This window comes from Macaca mulatta, chromosome 16, assembly GCF_049350105.2.
Source record: "Macaca mulatta isolate MMU2019108-1 chromosome 16, T2T-MMU8v2.0, whole genome shotgun sequence".
Lineage (NCBI taxonomy): Eukaryota > Metazoa > Chordata > Mammalia > Primates > Cercopithecidae > Macaca > Macaca mulatta.
The window spans coordinates 74,376,418-74,398,032 of record NC_133421.1 but is presented as its reverse complement, the minus strand read 5'-3'; the positions used below and the strand labels follow the sequence as shown (position 1 = coordinate 74,398,032).

Below are 21,615 nucleotides of genomic sequence, written 5' to 3'. Positions count from 1 at the left end.
ACTTGTAAAGAACTATTTCCTGAACCTGGTACAGCACTTTTATTAATGATAAAAGTTCTAAGTTACATTAACTCAATTGCTGTTACCCACGCTTAATCCGGTGGTAGTTTGGTAGTATCACAGTGAAATGCAGATTGTTCAACTGAGTGAAGCTGGTGTAAGAAATCATGGACTTTGGAATCAGACTTCCTCAGTCTGGGTATACCACTTTTCCACTTTCTGGGAGGTTCTTAAGGTGTCGACTTATTTAAATAGAAATTATAAAGTCAGAAACCTGTGATGTGATCATGAGTCTCTTAAAACAGTCACAAGTCTCGTTTTGATGAACCCATAGAAGGGTCCCCTAGAAGAAATCGCACATACGTAGTTTTCTGTCTCACCAGGAGGGTTTAAGACGTGTCAGGGCCCCTTGGTTTATTTCTAGTGCATTCCCAGGTGAGGCAGATGCTGCTGGCTGAGGACTGCCCTTTGGAAGCCACTGCAATATTTAAAATGACTGTACCACTACTTCAGTCACAAAGTCCCATCGCACCCCCGGGAGCTTAAGCGTCAAGACAACGGCTCTGGGGTTAGGCCTAGGCCACCTGGCGGCAGCATTTGCCTACAGTTAAGGCCTGGGCTTAACTACCGTAAAGGACTAAAACTCTTTAAATGGGAACCAAATGACAAATCTGGTGTTATCCAAATCACCATCTATCTACACCTCAGTCTAAAAGTGTATTTTAATTTTCTGGGCTGCCAAACAGTGGCAGAAAGAAGTGACTCAAGTGGCTACAGCACGGTTATAACTAGGTGGGAATAACCTTTATAGGTGCTTACGAGGAAGAAAAAAGATGGATGTGACGGGAGGGGCGCGAGACGAACTGCAAGCTAGTAAAGAACCATCCTAGCCGGCGTCCGCCATGGTGTGCGGGGGAAGGCAGCCGCCGGAACGCAGAGATGCGCTTCCGGGGTGGGGCCTGCCGCCCGCAAGCACGCTCACCTCCGTTGCGCCTGCGCCCTGGCCTGCCCGGATTCTGTTAACGGTGGTGGCGGCTTGTTGGGATACGCTGAGTGATGGGAGAGCGTGCTCTTTAACTTCGGAGGGAGATGCGCGCTCGTGTTGCCGTCAGGGCCTGCCATAAGGTCTGCAGGTGCCTGTTGTCTGGATTTGGGGGTCGAGTAGATGCGGGGCAGCCGGAGCTGTTGACGGAAAGGAGTAGCCCCCAAGGAGGACACCTGAGGTCGCACGCGGAGCTCGAGGGGAACGGCGAGCACCCAGAAGCCCCCGGGTCTGGAGAGGGAAGCGAGGCGCTGTTAGAGATCTGTCAGAGAAGGCATTTCCTAAGTGGAAGCAAGCAGCAGCTTAGCCGGGATTCTCTTCTGAGTGGGTGCCACCCCGGCTTTGGACCCTTGGGCGTAGAGTTGCGGAAGAACCTCGCCGCAGAATGGTGGACCTCGGTGGTGGTGTTCAGGGAGCAGGTATTCCCGGTGGACGCTCTCCACCACGAACCAGGCCCTTTGCTACCCGGGGACAGTGCCTTCAGGTTAGTTTCTGCAGAAACTCTACGCGAAATCTTGCAAGACAAAGAGCTGAGTAAGGAACAGCTAGTAGCATTTCTTGAGAACGTATTAAAAACTTCTGGGAAACTACGGGAGAACCTTCTTCACGGTATGCTTCACGATTTCATGCTTCAAAACAGGTGTGGGGTGGAAAGGCGAGGCAGTCTTGCTGGATCTTGGGGATTGCAACTGGCCCTTTATTCCCATGCAAAGGAAGTTAGCTAGTTCTCATCTTTTTGAAGTAATCGAGTATATTAACAGTGCTCTACCCTGGAGAAAACTGGTCCTTGGAATCATTGCTGTTCCTTAAAGAATCTGTCCGAAGGACCTGGAAACGCTCTCAATTTCACGGGGCAACTTTTGAACACAGTGCTGTCATTTAGTGCAGTGTAGTCTAAGTGCATAAGGAACTACAAAGACATTTTGAACTTTTCTTAGATTTATTCCAAGTAGAAATGTTGAAATTATAATTCTGAAACTATTTCATGTGTATCACAGGATAAATCCAGGCCGGGCGCAGTGGCTCACGCCTGTAATCCCAGCATTTTGGAAGGCTGAGCCGGGTGGATCACCTGAGGTCAGGAGTTGGAGACCAGCCTGGCCAACATGGTGAAACCCCATCTCTACTAAAAAGACAAAAATTAGCCGGCCGTGATGGCGAACTAAATAAAAATAAAAATATTTTTATTTTTAGAAGATGCATGCTGCAGTATTGGGAGTGAACAAGCTACTTGGGAAGTTGAGGCAGGAGAATCGCTTGAACCCAGGAGGCAGAGGTTGCAGTGAGCCGAGATCACACCACTGCACTCCAGCTTGGGTGACAAGAGCAAAACTCCGTCTCAAAAAAAAAAAAATAGTTGGGTTAGTTGTTATTAGGAACCAAGATTTTCATTGTAAAAAAAGAGATAATATGTAAAAGAAGGTACGTATAAACTAATGTTAAATATGAATTGGTAAATTAAAATTGAATATGAGTAAATTAAAATCGAATATGGGTCTCACTCTGTCACCTAGACTTGAGTGCAGTAGTGCAGTGGTGTGATCATGGCTCACTGCAGCCTCAACCTCTGAGGCTCAAGTGAACCTCCCACCTCAGCCTCCCAAGTAGCTGGGACTACAGGCGCATGCCACCACACCCAGCTAATTTTTGTGTTTTTCGTAGAGATGAGGTTTTGCCATGTTGTCCAGGCTGGTCTTGAACTCCTGAGCTCAAGCAATCTGTCCGTCTTGGCCTCCCAAAGTGCTGGGATTACAAGTGTGAGCCACACTGCCTAACCTTATGGTTTTTAAAAATATATTTCCTAACTTTCTTCATTGAATGTTCCTAGAAGCAATGTCCCTCCGTAGCAATGAGCACACCTAGTGCCCAGATCTTGTCTAAGGTGAACCAGTACTGGGAGAAATGGCTGATTCCAGTTCTGGGGTTAGGGGAAGTACAAGGTGAGTTTGAAACACTTTATGGTGCTAAAAAGCAAAGAATTGCTTGAAGACTAATGGGTCATATCAAAAGGTCACAGATGCTGACTTGAGAAGGGTTGTCACTGGCTACGTCTAGGACAAATTGAACATTAAGATACATATTAATGATAATGGATCATAACACATTGATTAAAATCTAAGAGTCCATAGTATTAATCAAAAACAAATAATTGAGCCTAGAGGTCGGGAGTGTGGGGAAGAGGTAGAGAAAGCTTGTGTTTTTACAGAAGCTATGGAATAAATGTAGAAGGAAAGATACATTAGAAAATTCACCATTTCTTAATATTGCAATCCCTGATACAATTGATTCAAGCAACAGTCATCAATGGATTCTAAAATATTGGGTGAAATACTGTTGGGGAGCAGGATATTATTGGGGAGGGGATATTTACTACCTTAACCAAGTAATCAAATTTGGTGTCATCAGTAGTGGAATAACTTGATAACATGTTCCTCCTGTTATTATGCAATAAGATACACACATCTACTATGTAGTATTTTGCTAAAAATGATTAGCAGAAATCATAAGGAAACAATCAGACAAATTCCAAATGTGGGATAATCTGTGACTAAACTGGACTCAAAAGTTAGTGTCATTAATAGCAAAATTAAGGGGGAAAGGAGTCAGGGGAAATGTTCTAGATTCAAAGAGATGAAAGAAACCTACTCAGAATGCCATACATGAATCTTAATTGGAAAGAAACAGAACAGTAAAAGATATTTGGGGTGAAAATTGGAACAAATAAAATATCTGCCATATGTTAGATTATATTGTGGTATTATGGTTTACTTTTTATGGTGGTATAATGGTATATAGGAAATATTTTTATTTTTAGAAGATGCATGCTGCAGTATTTGGGAGTGAACAAGAAAAAAAATGTAGCAAAATATTGATAATTGATGAATCTAGGTAAAGGGTATACAAGTGTTCACTCTATATGGATGTTTATTATTTTTTCAACTTTCTTGTAGATTTGAAAATCTTCGCTGGGCAAGGTGGCTCATGCCTGTAATCCCAACACTTTGGGAGGCTGAGGTGGGCAGATCACGAGGTCAGGAGATGGAGCCCATCCTGGCTAACACGGTGAAACCCCGTCTCTACTAAAAATACAAAAAAAATTAGCTGGGCATGGTGGCGGGCGCCTGTAGTCCCAGCTACTAGGGAGGCTGAGGCAGGAGAATGGCATGAACCCGGAAGGCGGAGGCTGCAATGAGCCGAGACCACGCCACTGCACTCCAGCCTGGGCGACAGAGCGAGACTCCATCTCAGAAAAAAAAAAGAAAAGAAAACTTCAAACTAAAAAGTCGGGGCCGGGCGCGGTGGCTCAAGCCTGTAATCCCAGCACTTTGGGAGGTCGAGACGGGCGGATCACAAGGTCAGGAGATCGAGACCATCCTGGCTAACCCGGTGAAACCCCGTCTCTACTAAAAAATACAAAAAACTAGCCGGGCGAGGTGGAGGGCGCCTGTAGTCCCAGCTGCTCGGGAGGCTGAGGCAGGAGAATGGCGTGAACCCGGGAGGCGGAGCTTGCAGTGAGTTGAGATCCGGCCACTGCACTCCAGCCTGGGCGACAGAGCGAGACTCTGTCTCTGAAAAAAAAAAAAAAAAAAAGTCGGGGTGAAACTACCTAGAATTAAGTGGTGATCGACAGAGTCTCACTCTGTTACTCAGGCTGGAGCACAGTGGCACCATCCCAGCTCACGGCAACCTTGGCCTCCCAGGCTAAAGTGATCCACCTACCAGCTTTCCGAGTAGCTGGAACTACAAGGCACACACCATCATGCCTGGCTTATTTTTGTATATTTTTAGAGATGAGGTTTTGCTGTGTTGCCCAGTCTGGTCTCAGAACTCCTGAGCTCAAGCAATCTGCCCACCTCGACCTCCCAGAGTGCTGGGATTATAGGCATGAGCCATCGAGCCCTGCCAAGATCTGTCTTTATAGCTCCATGATACTTGTACTGCTGTGTTAACATTATTACTACTATTGATGTATCTATTGACAAAAGTGATTTGGGTTTGTGGACTAGATGTATACAATGATTTATGTTTTGACAGGTGCCTTGGAACACTATGTTAATTGCCTGGATCTGGTAAACAAGAGGCTACCTTATGGCCTTGCTCAGATTGGAGTGTGTTTTCATCCTGTTTTTGACACTAAGCAGATACCAAATGGTGTTAAAAGGTATAAAAAGTGGCAAATAACTTGGCCTTGTATTTAAATAGTCAAAAACCAGTCATTTCCACTTGGGATAGATTATATAATTTTCAGATAAGCTAACTTCGTGATATTTTTTATATCTAAAGAATTGGTGAGAAGACTGAAGCTTCATTAGTATGGTTTACTCCTGCGAGAACTTCAAACCAATGGCTTGATTTCTGGTTACGTCATCGACTCCAGTGGTGGAGAAAGGTACTGCAACAATAAACTTTAATAGTTAATGAACTGTCATAATGTATCAGTGGTAATTCTTCTGACATACATGAAATTTTATTTGATGTATGTAGCTATTAATATGTTATACAAATAAAAAACCTCTTTGTAATGGTTTTCATTGTTCCAGATTACAAAGTTACTTTGGTAAAAACATTTGTTGGACTCAGATGTGTTTGTTGATTAGCCTTTCTGTATAAGGTGAAATTCAAAGCCCTTAGCTAGCATTTCTGGCTGATGTAGAGTTTGACTCTTGACCATTGTCACAGCTTCAGCTTTTCCTACCTACCTCCATGAACTTTCCATATTAGTCAAAATGGCTCTGTAATTGATAATCAAGTTTTAGTACTCACTGAAGAAAAGAGTTGAAGTAAGCATTTTTATCTCGCCATGTGTTATGTTACCATTTCCCGACTCAAACATCCCCAAATACCCATTTAAACTGTATGGAATAATCACGAGTCATCAAGAACTTCACAGAAGGGTGAGAATGAGGACTGGACTATCTGTTACTTTCTTCTTTATCCCAGTTTAGTTCATAGTTAACATCCCCTCTTCCTCATTGGCCATAAAAAGGCTGGATAACATCAACAGTTTTTTCTCTGTAGTTCTTTCCTACTAAAAAACAATACTTTAAGCAATATACTCAGTATTTTCACTTTTATTTTTGTTGTCTGTTTTTGTTATTGTTTTTTTTTCCACAAGTACCAGTCATCTTATATTTGGAGGTTAATTCCCATTAGGATATGAAAGGATTCAGCAACAATCGAGATTGTGTTCCTTATGGAGGGGCTCTGGCCAAGAAGGTTGTTGGGGGAGTACAGAGTGTGTCTTCTTCAGGGTACTTGCGTAGCCACTCGTGCTTGAGCTCATTGTAGGAAAGGCAGTAGATGAAGAGCATGTAGGCTGCCAGCACCGTGGTAAACCCTGAGATGCTCCCCTTCTTCATGTTGATGTACTTGTTGTAGTACCAGTAGTAACTTCTTCGAAACGCTCCAGCAGTGCCACTAGGGCTGAAGTCCCACATCAAGATCCACCTTGGCAGCTCCCCTAGTTTGACCTCCAGAAGTGTCTCGTCCTTCACTGGTACAACTGACGCCATCTTCATTTTTTTAGAGACATAATCTCACTCTTTGGCCCAGGCTGGAGTGCAGTTGCACAGTCACAACTCACTGCAACTTCTTTTATTATTTGTAGAGATGAAGTCTTGCTCTGTTGCCCAGGCTGGTCTTGAAGTCCTAAGCTCAAGTGATCCCCCTGCCTCGGCCTCCCAAAGAGCTGGGATAACAGACGTGAGCCACTGAGCCCAGCCAGTATTTTCACTTTTTAAAAATTAAATTTCAGCAACCTGTGGTCCCAGCTACTCTGAATCCTAAGGCAGGAGGATTGCTTGAGGCCAGCAGTAGGAGGCAGCAGTGAGCTATGATTGCACCTGTGAATAGCCACTGCACTCTAACCTGGGCAACAGAATGAGACACATCTCAAAAAAAAAAAAAAAAAAAAACTAAATTAGAATATGTTTTAAAATTTGTTTTCAGTACTTGACTAGTTTCACACATTTGCTGAATTAAAAAGTATCAATTTAAATTCTTACAGATAATTATGGGAGTAGGGTTAAATTAGCATGTATTTATATGTTAAGACAAACTTAAATTTTCTTTTCCAGTTTGCCATGAGTCCATCTAACTTCAGCAGCAGTGACTGTCAGGATGAAGAAGGCAGGAAAGGAAACAAACTTTACTACAGTTTTCCCTGGGGAAAGGAGCCGATAGAAACCCTGTGGAACCTAGGAGATCAAGAACTTTTACACATGTATCCTGGCAACGTATCTAAATTACATGTATGTTTTACCTCGAGCTCCTATGTATTTTTTACCCAGATTCTCTATAATCATTTCTGAACCATTTGCGAATAAGGTGCAAACATGGTGTTTCATGACCCCTTAATACTTCATTGTGTATTTTTCAGATGCAGAGACACTCACCTACATAACTACAATCCAACCATCAAAATCAGGAAATTAACAGTAATCCACTATTGCCACCGAGCCCTACAAATTGAACTGATTATCTCAATAATGGCCTTTGTAGGTCCAAGATCTTATCTTTCATGTAGTTGTCATATGCCTTTACTCTCCTTCAAATGAACAGTTCCTCTTGTCCTGCGTGACCTTGACATTTTTGAAGAGTACAGTCTAGTTAGTCTGTAGAATATGCCTTGACTGGGATCTGTCTGCTGTTTCCACGTGATTTATATATTTTTGTCGGGAGTACTACAGAAGTGGTGCTGCTGTCTTCTCAGTGTGTCATGAGGAGTGTTACTGGTGATGTTAACTTTTATCATTTAGTTAAGATTGTGTCTACCAGATTTCTCCAATGTAAAGTTAATAAATATTTTGTACTTATGAATTAACTAATGGCCAGGCGCGGTGGCTCATGCCTGTAATCCTAGCACTTTGGGAGGCTGAAGTGGGAGGATCACAAGGTCAAGAGATTGAGACCATCCTGGCCAACATGGTGAAACCCCGTCTCTACTGAAAATACAAAAATTAGCTGGGTGTGGTGGCGTGCCCTTATAGTCCCAGCTACTTGGGAGGCTGAGATAGGAGAATCGCTTGAACCCGGGAGGTGGAGGTTGTAGTGAGCCAAGATCGTGCCACTGTACTCCAGCCTGGCGACAGAGTGAGACTCCATCTAAAAAAAAAAAAAAATTAGTAATTAATTAAGTGTCTTGGGCAGATACTTTAAGATGATGCAGATAATTTCTTTGTCACCAAATTTTGCCTTACTGGTTGCAGCATCCATTGATGATTCTTGCCTAGATCAGTTATTACTGTGAGGTTTGCCAAATGGTGATTTTTTTTTTTTTTTTTTTTCTTTAAAGGGTTTTTTTTGAGACAGGATTTCACTCTATCACTCAGGCTGAAACACAGTGGTGTGGTGATAGCTCACTGCAACCTCAAACTCTTGAGCTCAAGCAATCCTGTCTCAGCCTCCCAAGTAGCTAGGACTACAAGCATGTATCACCGCACCTGACTAATTGTTTAATATTTGTAGAGACGGGGTCTAGCTTTGTTTCCTGGGCTGGTCTCAAACTCCTGGGATGAAGCAATCCTCCTGCCTCAGCCTCCCAAAATGCTTGGATTATAGGAATGAGTCACCATGTTTGGCCATGTCACCAAATTTTGTCTTACTGATTGCAGCATCCCTTGATGATTCTTGCTGAAATCAGTTAGTACTATGAGATTTGCCAATGGTGTTTTTTTCCCCTTTCGTTTTTTTTTTTTTGTTTTTTTTTTTTTTTTTTTAAACCAAATTCCATCATTCCTTCTAGATTTACTGGTCAGCAATATACTGTAGAGTAGAGCTTTTCCTTCTCCCCCATTTTTTTTTATATTGGTGTGGATTCACAGATTACTTTCTCAGTAGGTTACAGTGTGTTACTGTCATTATTTATTTTGATGGTCAAATTGTCCTAGACTTGGCCAGTGTCCTTTTGACATATCTCCATCATTGTCTTGACGAGCACTTCCTTACCTTTTGTAGCAATATATTGTTCCAGGATCATCAGTGAGCCAAGACTGTGCTACTGCACTCCAGCCTGTACAACAGGATGAGACCATGTCTCAACAAAAAAAAGAAAAAATACATAGCAAAAACATAGGAGTTTATATATAATGAGTAGAAAGTAGATTAATTTTTATTTTTTTATTTTTTGAGACGGCGTCTCACTCTGTTGCCCAAGCCAGAGTGCAGTGTCGCGATTCCCAGGTTCAAGTGGTTCTTCTGCCTCAGCCTCCTGAGTAGCTGGGACTACAGGCACGCGCCACCACGCCCGGGTAATTTTTGTATGTTTAGTAGAGACAGGGTTTCACCATATTGACCAGGCTGGAGTTTTTAAATATGAATAACTAATGAAAAACTAGAAGGCTTAACTGGTGAACATTTTCCTTTAACTCCACCACCATCACACTTCATTTTGGGGTATTCAGCTCTCAAATGAAACTTATTGGTTAATTATCATAGTTAAAGAACAGCTCAACCTTGTGCCTAGGGATTTAAAGATGATTTTTGTATTGTCACTATTAGTCTCTTATTTTGTTCTTTTTTTTTTTCTTTCTTTTGTATGAAGAATGGAGTCTCACTATGTTGCCCAGTCTGGTCTTGAACTCCTGGGCTCAAGCCGTCCTCCTGCCTCTGCCTTTCTAAGTGCTAAGATTACATGTGTAGCCACCAAGCCCAGATTATTTTGTTCTTTTATTGGTATCATTTTCACTAATGAAGAGTTTTCCTATTGCAGAAATTTTTTCTTCCATGACACTGTTCCTTTTCTGTTTCCAAAGTTCACAAAATTATTCATCATTAGTTGACCATGTTATAAAATATTAAGTAGAACTTCTGTCATTTAGTACGCTTTCTTGAAATGTTTTTCAGGCCATTTCTTTCTAAAAATTATTTAATAGAGACGGGGTCTCACTGTGTTGCTCAGGCTGGTCTTGAACTCCTGGGCTCAAGCGATCCTCCTGCCTCAGCCTCCCAAAGTGCTGAGATTATAGGCGTGAACCACTGCACCCAGCCTCTTAGGCCGTTTTGTATATGTTTTTAGTTGATTTTATAGTTAATGTCCAAATATATTTTTTAGAGAACAGTGAAGCAGACCAATAAAGGCTGAACAACAGTTAGGATAGAAAATAATTTGTTCTGGATGGTGTGAGAAATCAGATATTGGTAGAAGAGTTGCCACCAGATATCCTGACATTGTTGGATATCCAATTTTCAAAAAATTAGAAAACATTAAACAGTTTTTTGTTTGTTTGTTTTAAATAGAGATGGGATCTTGCCATGTTGCCCAGGCTGGTCTCAAACTCCTGGGCTCAAGTGATCCTCCTGCCCTGGCCTCCCAGAGTGCTGGGATTATAGGAGTGAGTCACTGTGCCCAGCCTAAAGCATTCTTCATACTTAAAGATTCAGATTTAGATTTTGTTTGATTCATATCACACCACAGAATCTGTCAATACTTGAGTTTGTCCTTTTTTTTTTTTTTTTTTTTTTTTTTTTGAGATGGAGTCTCACTCTGTCACTCAGGCTGGAGTATAGTGGCACAATATCTGCTCACTGCAACCTTTACCTCCTGGGTTCAAGTGATTCTCATGCCTCAGCCAGCCGAGTAGCTGGGACTACAAGCATGCACCACCACGCCCAGCTAATTTTTGTCTTTTTAGTAGAGATAGGGTTTCATCATGTTGGCCAGGCTGGTCTCGAACTCCTGAACTCAAGTGATTCGTCCACCGTGGCCTCCCAAAGTGCTGGGATTACAGACATGAGCCACTGCTCCCAGCCCAGTTTATCTTATTAATTATCAGTTCTGTAACTGTGTGAAATATAACTGGTAGAATAGAGTCCCAGGTATCAGAAAGTTTATTGCCTTTGAGGGCAAATTCTTGTGAATCTTTAAAGTATCATATGCAATTCAAATAGGTTTAAAATGTCAGTATATATATGTATTAATGAAGACTGGGTGATCATGAATAATTAACAGAAGCTGAGGATTTAAATTTGTGGGCTTTTCTCTTTTTCTTTTCTTTTTTTTTTTTTTTTTTTGTTCTGTGACTCTAGCCAAAGGTGGTTATTTAAGTATTTTTAAAAATTACATGAATATCCAGGTGAATAATGATTTACAAAAAAAGAAAGATGAAAGTGCAACTGTTTTTATCCAAAACTTAAAAAATTTCTAGGATTGAAATTTTTAAGAAATTTGAAATGATTCCTCTTTAATTTAGAGAAGTAAGTCTGTTTATCAATACTTAATTCATATCATGTACTATGATGTAGTTTATTTTCATAATTATGGCTTTAATGCAAAAAGTAAGTTTTTAAAAGATTTTTTTTTATGAAAATAACTTTACTAGGCCGGGCGCGGTGGCTCAAGCCTGTAATCCCAGCACTTTGGGAGGCCGAGATGGGTGGATCACAAGGTCAGGAGATCGAGACCATCCTGGCTAACATGGTGAAACCCCGTCTCTACTAAAAATACAAAAAACTAACCGGGCGAGGTGGCGGGCGCCTGTAGTCCCAGCTACTCGGGAGGCTGAGGCAGGAGAATGGCGTAAACCCGGGAAGCGGAGCTTGCAGTGAGCTGAGATCCAGCCACTGCACTCCAGCCTGGGCGACAGAGCGAGACTCCGTCTCAAAAAAAAAAAAAAAAAAAAAAAAACTTTACATTTCAGAAAATTATACTCCAAATCCCTTTCCCTAAAGCACACCATTTTTTTCCCTAAGGCCTCTTCTGAACTTTATGAATAATCAGGGAACAATTTTTACTTGTAGTGTTACCTTTCTAGGCCGGGCACAGTGGTTCACACCTGTAATCCCAGCACTTTGGGAGGCTGAGGTGGGTGGATCACCTGAGCTGAGGAGTTTGAGAATAACCTGGCCAATATGGTGAAACCCTGTCTCTACTAAAAATAGAAAAAAAATTAGCCGGACATGGTGGTTTGCGCCTGTAGTCCTAGCTACTCAGGAGACTGAGGCAAGAGAATCACTTGAAACCGGGTGGCGGAGGTTGGCAGTGAGGTGAGATCACGCCATTGCACTCCAGCCTGGGTGACAGAGCGAGACTCCGGCTGTATTTAAAAAAAAAAAAAAAAAAAAAAAAGGGTTACCTTTCTGAATACTAACTCTTACCTCAGAAGCATTAAATAAATAGTCTGTAGGGCTGTTGAAAAAATTGATGCCTAGGTCCCACTTCAGTTGAGTTCGTTCAGAATCTCTGGGATAGAGCCCAACCAAGCACCATAGTTTTAAAATTCACATTTGGGCCTCGCTGATGAAACACTGGACTCACTGAGAGCAGAGAATGCATCTTTATCATCTTCTTGGGCCCAGTGCCTACCACGGGCCTGGTACAGAGTGGGTGCTTTGTAAAATGAAACTTTACTTTTGTATTCCGATTGTGTAAGTCTAAAATATGTACTCGGGAGGCTGAGGCAGGAGAATCACTTGAACCTGGGAGGTGGACGTTGCAGTGAGCTGAGATTGCACCACTGCACTCCAGCCTGGCCAGGCAACAGAGTGAGACTCCGTCTCAGGAAAAAAAAAAAAAAAAAAAAAAGTTCTGTGAAATGATTCTTTATTTTTCTTCTGTTTTTCTGTGAAGGGCCGAGATGGACGAAAAAATGTGGTTCCTTGTGTGCTGTCTGTAAATGGGGATCTAGACCGAGGCATGCTGGCCTACCTCTATGATGCTCTCCAGCTGACGGAGAACTCCTTTACAAGAAAGAAAAATCTTCATAGAAAGGTGCTGTTGATGTTTTAGAGATAGGCTTGGGAAACTAAAAATATGGGGGGTGGTGGTTTTTTTCTTAATGTTAGTGTGCTTGGTTTCTAACATAAACTGTGAATAATAAATTTAGTGCATGTAGTCTAAGTATTTTTTAGTTTTTTTAGAATCTGGCCACAGGAATAAGAATCAGGTTCTCACAGAATAGAACAAGGCATCCCTAATAAGTATTCCCAAAGGCATTTCTGTTTAATTGTGAACAGACAGCTGTCTCTGTGACTCCTAGCCCCTGAACCTTTCCATTGGTGGCTTCCATTTGTATCAGAAGCTGAAGCATTGGTACATAGGAGGAAGAAAGACCCGGATCAGGGACACCAGTGCTGTTGACCTCTCTGCCCCCGGGTATCTGGCTTCTGGTCTCGTGCCACATGGCTGGTCGCTGGATCAGAGGAGCTAGATGTGGGCCTGGAAAGGCTGATTTTAGTGCATGAACGTGCACTTGGAGCATTTTTATGGATCAAAGAAAATTGAGAGGAGAAGTTGAAGTTACAGGAGAGAAAATAAATGACTAATGGGGCAAGATGAAGGAAACAGGAGGGGTCAGGATGGGATCAAGAGCCCAAGTAGAGGAATGTGTCTTGAAAAGGAGTTATTTGAAACAGCAGGGAAGAAAAAAAGGATAGTGAGATAATAAAAAGGCTACTGGGCTTTTTGGCCTTTGAAGGACATTTTACTGATACCCTCCATTTTCTCAGGGATTTAGGAGGCACTATTAGTTTAAAGGTGGAAGAGTGTGGGGGTTTAAATGGCACGAGTGGGGAATAGTCATATACCCTTTGAAGATAAAAGGAAGCTGCCCCAAATCAAAAGTTTTAACAAGTAATGTTGAGTTGAGTGTTCAGCTGGGATTGGAAACCATGAGTTTGTAGGAAACCACTCTGCTTAGTTAAGTAATTTATACAGTGTTCATTTAGCCTGCTATAGCCATGGAGAAGTCTGATTATAGAAATTGTTCTGGGGGATGGGTATGTAGCTAATAAAGAAAAGAATCCTTTATTTTTCTTATACTCCACTTCCAAACCGTCAGCAAATCCTGTTTGACTCTAACTTCAAAACATATCCTGAGTCTGACCACTTCCTAGCCTGTCCCCTGCTACCACCCTGCTATAAGCCACCGCCACCCCTCCTCTCCCGATAGAGTGGCTCTGTTCAAAGGTGCATGTTGTGTTGCTCCTCTGCTCAGAGCCCTCCGGGAAAGCTTCTCATCTCACTCAGGAAAAACCGAAGCCCTCTTTTTGATCCGCTATTCTCCACCTCACTCAGTCTGCTCCAACAGCACTGACCTTGCTATTTCTAGAACATGCCAGAGATGCTGCCAGCTCAGAGCCCTGTCATTTGTATTCCCCATTGCCTAGAGTGCTCTTTCTCCATCATCCACGTCTTGTCCCCCCACCTCCTTTCAAGTGTCCTCTCAAGTGTCACCATAGGAAAAGGACCTTCTCTGACCACCTTAAAGTTGCTGAAAACCTCCCCCAGCCTGCCCCTTGCCAGCATGTTCCATCTTCTTCCTTTTTTAGCACCTACCACCTTCACATATATTATTTACTTCTTTTTATTGTCTGTTTCTCCCTGCCACGAGAGACAGAGATTTTTGCCCCTAGCACCTGGAACTGTTCCTGGTATCAGAGGCATTAAAATGTTTGTTGGATGAATTAATGAATGAGAAGAGCAGGCTGGGCTGAATGGCTCACGCCTGTAATCCCAGCACTTTGGGAAGCCAAGGTGGGTGGATCATTCAGGTCAGGAGTTGGAGACCAGTCTGTCTGGGCAACATGGCAAAACTTTGTCTCTACAAAAAAAAATACTAAAAACTAGCTGGGCATGGTGGTGTGCACCTGTAGTCCCTGCTACTTAGGAGGCTGAAGTGGGAGGACGGCTTGAGCCCAGAGACGGGGGTTGCAGTGAGGCAGTGAGTGGAGCATTCTAGCCTGGGCAACAGAGCCAGACCCTGTCTGGGAAAAAAAAAAATTAATTTTTTAATTGAAAAAAATATATATAAAAAGAGAGGAACAGTAGGTTTTGACAAGAGAGAGAGTTGAAATGCTAACCCACGTGGCCCTGGCTGGTAGGGTCCAAAGTGATGCTTGGAAGAAGCATTTTGACTGAGGGAGTTGTCAGAAAATGGGAGGGTCTCAAGTTAATTTCTTTGTGGTTTTTTGTTTTGTTTTTTGTTTTTTTTTGTTTTTTGTTTTTTGTTTTTTGTTTTTGAGACAGGATCTCACTCTGTCCCCCAGACTGGAATGCAGTGGCACGATCTTGGACTCACTGCAACCTTGACCTCCCAGGTCAAGCATTCTTCCCACCTTAGCCACCTAAGGTGGCTGGGACTACTGGTGTGTGCCACACCCAGATAATTTTTTTTTGTTTTTTTGGTAGAGAGAAGCTTTCACCGTGTTGCCCAGGCTGGTCTCGAACTCCTGAGCTCAAGAAATGCACCTGCCTCAGCCTCCCAAAGTGTGGCGTTACAGGCATGCACCACCATGCCTGGCCAATTTAATTTCTTTCTGTCAAACATCTAAGTGGAGAGATCTGGAGGGCAGCTGAGTGTGTTATTACATGGTGTTTTTATGACCTCAGCTGAGTGTGTTATTACATGGTGTTTTTATGACCTCAGCTAACTTCTGTTTTCACACACAAAATTGTAACTGTTAAGAAACTGTGTTTGTTAATACTTGTGTTATATTTAAACTTTTGTTATATTTAAACAAACTATGCTTTTTCCCCCTTTCCTGTCTTCTCCTTCCCCCATTTAATTGCCTTAGGTACTTAAACTTCACCCTTGTTTAGCCCCTATTAAGGTTGCTTTGGATGTAGGAAGAGGCCCCACATTGGAACTAAGACAGGTGAGTTAAATGAGTTTAAATGTCATGATTTTAATTACAGGTTGAGTATTACCCAAAACACTTTGGACCAGGACCGTTTTGGATCTCGGATTTTTTTGGTATATTTGCATCTCTAATCCAAAAATCCAAAATCTTAAATGTTCTGATGAGCATTTCCTTTGAACTCAAGGTTTCAGGTTTTGGAGCATTTTGGATTTTGGGTTTTCTGATTAGGGATGCTCAACCTAACCATTACTCTAAACTTGATAGCTTGCCATTTAAAATTTTATTTTGATTCATTTGCTTTTTAAAATGTTTTAGGCCGCGTGCAGTGGCTTACGCCTGTAATCCCAGCACTTGGGGAGGCCAAAGCGGGCGGATCACGAGGTCAGGAGATGGAGACCATCCTGGCCAAGGTGGTGAAACCCCATCTACTAAAAATACAAAAATTAGCTGGGTGTAGTGGCGCTCACCTGTAATCCCAGCTACTCAGGAGGCTAAGGCAGGAGAATCACTTGAACCCGGGTGGCAGAGGATGCAGTAAGCTGAGATCACACCACTGCTCTCCAGCCTGGGCAACAGACTCCGTCTCAAAAAAAAAAAAAAGTTTTAATTTGCCTGGCCAACATGGCAAAACCTGGTCTCTACTAAAAATACAAAAATTAGCTGGGCATAGTGGTGTGTGCCTGTAATTCCAGCTATTCAGGAGGCTGAGGCACAAGAATCACTTGAACCTGGGAGGTGGAGGTTGCAGTGAGCTGAGATCGCACCACTGCACGCCAGCCTGGGTGACAGAGCAAGACCCTGTTTCAGGGAAAAAAACAAAAAACCTTTAATTAAATAATGAACTGTGGGTAAGTACTGTGATTATATATAATTTTGAAGTGTGTTAAAGAAGCTGAATATAATTCAGTGGGTTTGCTGTTCATGTCCATAGTTTCATTTTTTTAGTGCGTGAGTAGACATAGTAATTAAAATATTTGTACAGATGTTAGTGAATTATTTCTTTCCTCTTTGAACTTTTTTTTTTTGAGACAGAGTCTCGCTCTGTCACCCAGGCTGGAGTGCAGTGGCACGATCTCGGCTCACTGCAAACTCTGCCTCCCAGGTTCAAGCAATTCTCCTGCCTCAGCCTCCCTAGTAGATAGGATTACAGGTGACCACACCTGGCTAATTTTTTAGTATTTTTAGTAGAGACAGGGTTTCATCATGTTGGCCAGGCTGGTCTCTAACTCCTGACTTCAAGTGATCCACCCACCTCGGCCTCCCAACGTGCTGGGATTACAGGCGTGAGCCACGATGCCTAGCCTTTCCCCTTTGAACTTAACGCTTTTGATAACTGACTATATTCAAATATTCTAGATATATAATTTGATTTTTCTAATTTGTTCTGATGATTAAATACTCTTAAGAAAAGCCATGGGGGATGGCTTTCATTTCGTTCCACAGACTTCTTCAGCAGTCATCATTTCTGTCTGGGTAATTGAGACCCAGTCCAGACGTGAACGTGGACACTAAAACGATTTAAAGACTTTGAGAGTCCCTCAGCTTTCTGACCCTGGCTTCTGTGGAGAGGTCTGGGAAGATGGGAGATAGTGAACTCAAAGAAGATACTGGCTTATGTCCCACATTTTCTCCCAGGGTATGGCAGCCTCCCTAATGCACTTACAGCTAGGAAACTCCTAGGGTGATGTAGCTCAGTCACCATTTAGTAATGTCTGGAGAGATTTGTGGTTGTCCTAAGAGTGGGAGGGTGCTGCGGGCCTCTCCTGGAGGCCAGGAATGCTGCTAAACACCCTGGGTCAGCAGTGCCAGGGTAAGGAACCCTGCTCTGGACTGTTGGTGCTAGACTGTTAAGGGAGTTTTAAATTATGCTTTGTTTTGCTTCCCTATTGCTTGTTAAGAAAACAGTAAAGTTTACTATGTCATTTATTCATCATTACTTCTGTATTTCCAGTCAAGCTTTTGTCTCCAGCATTCATGTGAAATTGGTTGATCAGTCTCGAAACATTTTCCATGGTTGGCTTCTGGAGTACTCCTCTCCTTTTCCTCATCCTTTTTCTTTCCTGGCTCTTCTTCCTCTTCCTGACTTGGTGGTATAACCTAGGGCTCAGGTCTTACCTCTCAGATGAGGGCTCTGAGTTCATACAGCCCTTTGCATCTCCTGGTTTTTTTTTCTGACAGAATCTGTTTTGATTTTGTGTTTTGAATGATGATAATAAAAATTCTTATTTGGCATACAGATTTCTCAGAAGATTGGCATTTAGTACTCAGCTTTGCAATGCTTACTTCATTTTCAGAAGTATACAATTTATGAAGTATATGATATGGAAGTTATAAACATTAACATCACATAAAGAAACATACCCATTTTAGAGATTGAAGAGGGTGATCTGTGGCTTCACAAAAATAGGATAATCACTCTAACTACCATTATTTCTTTCATATTTGAAGTTTTTCTATTTCTTTCTAGGTTTGTCAAGGGCTGTTTAATGAGTTACTAGAAAATGGAATTTCTGTGTGGCCTGGTTATTTGGAAACTATGCAGTCCTCATTGGAACAACTTTATTCAAAGTAAGAATTGTATTATCATTAAAGAGTGTATTTCTTCAACAGTTTTTGATTATGTTTCTTTATGAATTACAGAAACAAATCTCTTCTAAATTTATATATAAAATACAATTTTAAATTATTCCTCACTTCCCTTTTTACAGAACTATGTATACTTAGTTCATTGCTACAGCAGGGAACAGGATTCAGCAAAGTGTGTTTGAGCACATGCCATGTGCAGTTCCAAGACTTAATGGCATGAAGTTTGTATACCTCAGCTTATCCACTTATGGATGAAAGTATGTATGTAGACAGCATGTGTTGAATCAAGACTAAAGGAATATGAGTGGAATGCCTGTCTTTGCTGGCATTGTGGTCCATTCTGAGACTGAGTGGAAAGGAATTCTATTCTGGAGGGATAGTCTATTCTAGTCTTCTAAGGGATTGGCACCTCTGTTCATCCAATTGCTCAAGACAGAGAAACTGGCTGTCATCCTTAACTCCTCCCTCTTCCTTATACTCTATATCTAGTCCATCACCAAATGCTGTAAGCTTGCCTTCTAAATGTATCTCAAATCCATCTCTGTCTTCGCTGCCACTACCCAAGCTAGAGTCAACAATATCTCTTGCCTGGATTATTGAAATCATCTCCTAATTGAGCTCTCTGTGTCTAGTCTCACCCCATGCTATCTCATTAATTGTTGTTTTTAAATAATCCATTCTTGTTATATTTTTAAAACTTTTTGCGTTGAATGTGTATCTTTTGGGTGAAAAGTTGTGAAGCATGGTGTTTTGATCTTAAGTTCTCTGAAAATTTGTTAAAATACACCTTCCAGGCCAGGCGTAGTGGCTCACACCTGTAATCCCAGCACTTTGGGAGGTCGAGGTGGGCGGATCACCTGAGGTCAGGAGTTCAAGACCAACCTGGCCAACATAGCGAAACACCGTCTCTACTAAAAATACAAAAAATTACCCAACGATGGTGGCTTGTGCCTGTAGTCCTAGCTACTTGGGAGGCTGAGGCAGGAGAATTGCTTGAACCCAGGAGGCAGAGGTTGCAGTGAGCTGAGATCGAGCCACTGCACTCCATCCTGTGCAACAGAGCAAGACTCCTTCTCAAAAAAGAAAAAAAATACACCTTTCAGATGATGTCCAAAGAAAAGATGATTATAGATGCTCTATAATTAGAGCATCTAATGGTTTTATTATGTATAAAATGAAGGGGCAGCACTTGAACTTTCTTGTCCTCTCAGGTTCTAAAATCTTATACTTTGAGCCATGTGGACATTATCAAGTTGCAGTTGTTCTTTATATGGTAAAGGTTTTATTGTCCGAGGATATTTTTATGAAAATATTATTAAGCACCTACTATATTTTATGCACTTTGATATAGTAGTGAACAAGATAGAAAAATTTACTATTCTTTTTTTTTTTTTTTTTTTTTAGACAGAGTCTCACACTGTCTCCCGGGCTGGAGTGCAATGGTGTGATCTCGGCTCACTGCAACCTCTGCCTCCCGGGTTCAAGCGATTCTCCTGCCTCAGCCTCCCTAGTAGCTGAGATTACAGGCACCCCATGCCCAGCTAATTTTTTGTAGTTTTAATAGAGATGGGGTTTCACTATGTTGGCCAGGCTGGTCTCGAACTCCTGACCTCGTGATCCGCCCACCTCGGCCTCCCAAAGTGCTGAGATTACAGGCATGAGCCACCACGCCTGGCCATACTGTTCTTGTTAAGCTTATGTTCTAGGAGGACAAAATAGACAATAAACAAACAGAGAAATAAAAAGTTTCTGATGAAGTCCTACAAAAGAAATAAACAGTAATGAGATAGTGTGACTTGGTAAGCATACAGAAGGTCAGCCATGCGTCTGTCTGTTTGGTTATTACTGAACTAGAAGCTATAAGCTAGCATACTCAGTAATAAATGAAACATGATTTTGGTATAATTTGTTATACCAAATTGCATCTTTATTATAATATTGTTTATTGTAAGAGACTTCCGTCTAAAATAATTGTTCTAGGATTGCGTCCAAGAACCAAAAGGCGGAGATTATGAGGTTCATCTGTGTTATCACCCCAAATGCCCAAATGATGTGTTGAGGTACCAGTGTTTATTCTCAGATTTGATTTTATTTTATGACTTTTCAGCTCTAGCAATAAGTTAGAAACTGTCTGAAAATTTTACTTTAAATACGATTCAGAACTTTACAAATGTTGGGTTTTTTTGATCACCCTCAAGCCCTGACTGAGTTTGTGACTCTTGAGAGTGCATGGACACTGGCATGACAGCTGGCAACGTGGAGGAATTTATCATTTACATTTGTGCTCATGTGTCTGTTTAACTACTTTGTTCTTAGGTATGATGAAATGAGTATCCTCTTCACAGTTTTGATCACTGAAACTACTTTGGAGAATGGATTAATACATCTGAGAAGCAGAGACACGACAATGAAGGAAATGATGCATATATCCAAATTAAAAGACTTTTTGATTAAGTATATATCATCAGCTAAGAATGTATAGATTTTTATATTTGTATAATAAATATTCTTCTTTCCTAATTTGGTTGTCTTATGTTCACTCAGATTCATTTCTAGCCCCTTTGCACTTATGAAGTGGACATTTGTGGTGCTTGCTTTCATTCAGTGTTTATATTTTTGATGTCTTTCATTGTATCAGGAATATGTTCAGCTACAAGAAACAAAAATCTATACTGGATTAAGCAAATTGGGGTTTGTTTTTCTCATATACAAGAACTCTACAGGGTAGACTGTCCAAAGCGAGTATTACTGTTCCTATAGTTAGGGACCCAGGCACTTCCTTTCTGTTCTGCCATCTTTTCGTACGCTGGTGTTTATCTTCATAATTGTCGCTTCAGGATCATAGGTGGCTGTGTATCTAGTTAGGAGAAAAGTTAAAGAGACAAGAGCTAGTCAGCCAAGACTCTTCCCTTTTAAATTAGGAAAGTAAAAACTTTTCCAGACATCCCAGTTGGAAGATGTCTTTACATCTCTTTGGTCAGAACTAAGTCAAATGATGATTTCTAGACAAATCACTATCCAAGGGAATGAAAATGATTTAGATCAAACAATTTATTCCTTGAGGCTGCGATAGTATCTTCCTCTCTCAGAAATGGGCTTTGTTACCAGGAAGGGAAAGGTCTCTATGGAATCTGCCACATCTATACTGTCAGGTATCAAAAATTAACCTAAAAATAAACTTTTAAAACTTAGAGTATTTATGGATTTTTGAAAAGCAAACTAAAATATATGTTAGATGTCATCTATTGCGGTTTGTTTCCTGTCTAATATCTATGTTTATAAGAAACCTTTTCTGTGTTGATATGATTGTGTAAAATATCCCATTGTTACCAACTTGACAAAAATTCCAACTGACAGTGCCTGTAAAATATTTCAAAAGTTTGGCTAACTTATCTTAATTGATTTTACTT

The 21,615-nt window shown here is 41.4% G+C and overlaps 2 protein-coding genes and 1 pseudogene across 15 annotated transcripts in view; 1 reads left to right on the top strand and 2 right to left on the bottom strand.

Moving 5' to 3' along the window:
- The first annotated feature begins 1,005 nt into the window (after positions 1-1,005).
- POLG2 (DNA polymerase gamma 2, accessory subunit) lies at positions 1,006-20,725 on the top strand. 2 transcript variants are annotated; one of them, XM_015120114.3, is made up of 8 exons: positions 1,006-1,651; positions 5,078-5,204; positions 5,327-5,432; positions 7,120-7,293; positions 12,609-12,749; positions 15,554-15,634; positions 18,087-18,187; positions 20,522-20,725. In XM_015120114.3, the coding sequence occupies exons 1-8, from the start codon at positions 1,090-1,092 to the stop codon at positions 20,685-20,687; spliced, it is 1,458 nt and encodes a 485-aa protein (XP_014975600.3). In that variant the 5' UTR covers positions 1,006-1,089; the 3' UTR covers positions 20,688-20,725. The 2 variants fall into 2 exon arrangements, with proteins under 2 accessions (XP_014975600.3, XP_077828637.1); XM_077972511.1 differs by lacking the exon at positions 20,522-20,725 and adding an exon at positions 19,610-19,893.
- On the bottom strand, positions 5,898-6,713 carry LOC106994093 (ATP synthase F(0) complex subunit f, mitochondrial pseudogene; annotated as a pseudogene). The gene has a single exon (XR_013407076.1). The product of XR_013407076.1 is annotated as an ATP synthase F(0) complex subunit f, mitochondrial pseudogene (transcript).
- The window catches only part of MILR1 (mast cell immunoglobulin like receptor 1), a 44,836-nt gene continuing 31,310 nt past the window's right edge, over positions 8,090-21,615 (bottom strand). For 11 of the 12 annotated variants that reach the window (XR_013407074.1, XR_013407073.1, XR_001440533.3 and 8 more), the window contains one exon: positions 20,111-21,062. Coding sequence is in view for 1 of the 12 variants with exons in the window: in XM_077972518.1 (XP_077828644.1) it covers positions 21,025-21,062 (38 nt within the window). In the remaining 11 variants the exon portion in view is untranslated. Of the gene's footprint in view, positions 8,147-20,110; positions 21,063-21,615 lie in introns of those variants that run through there. The other variant, XM_077972514.1, reaches the window with a different exon arrangement.

What these genes read in the sequence shown, in the direction of transcription:
- POLG2 (XM_015120114.3), top strand. Translation starts at nt 1,090, where the DNA reads ATGCGCGCTCGTGTTGCCGTCAGGGCCTGCCATAAGGTCTGCAGGTGC. An exon ending in GACTCCAGTGGTGGAGAAAG is followed by an intron (nt 5,433 to 7,119) that starts GTACTGCAACAA and finishes TTTCTTTTCCAG; the next exon opens with TTTGCCATGAGTCCATCTAA. An exon ending in GCAACGTATCTAAATTACAT is followed by an intron (nt 7,294 to 12,608) that starts GTATGTTTTACC and finishes TTTTCTGTGAAG; the next exon opens with GGCCGAGATGGACGAAAAAA.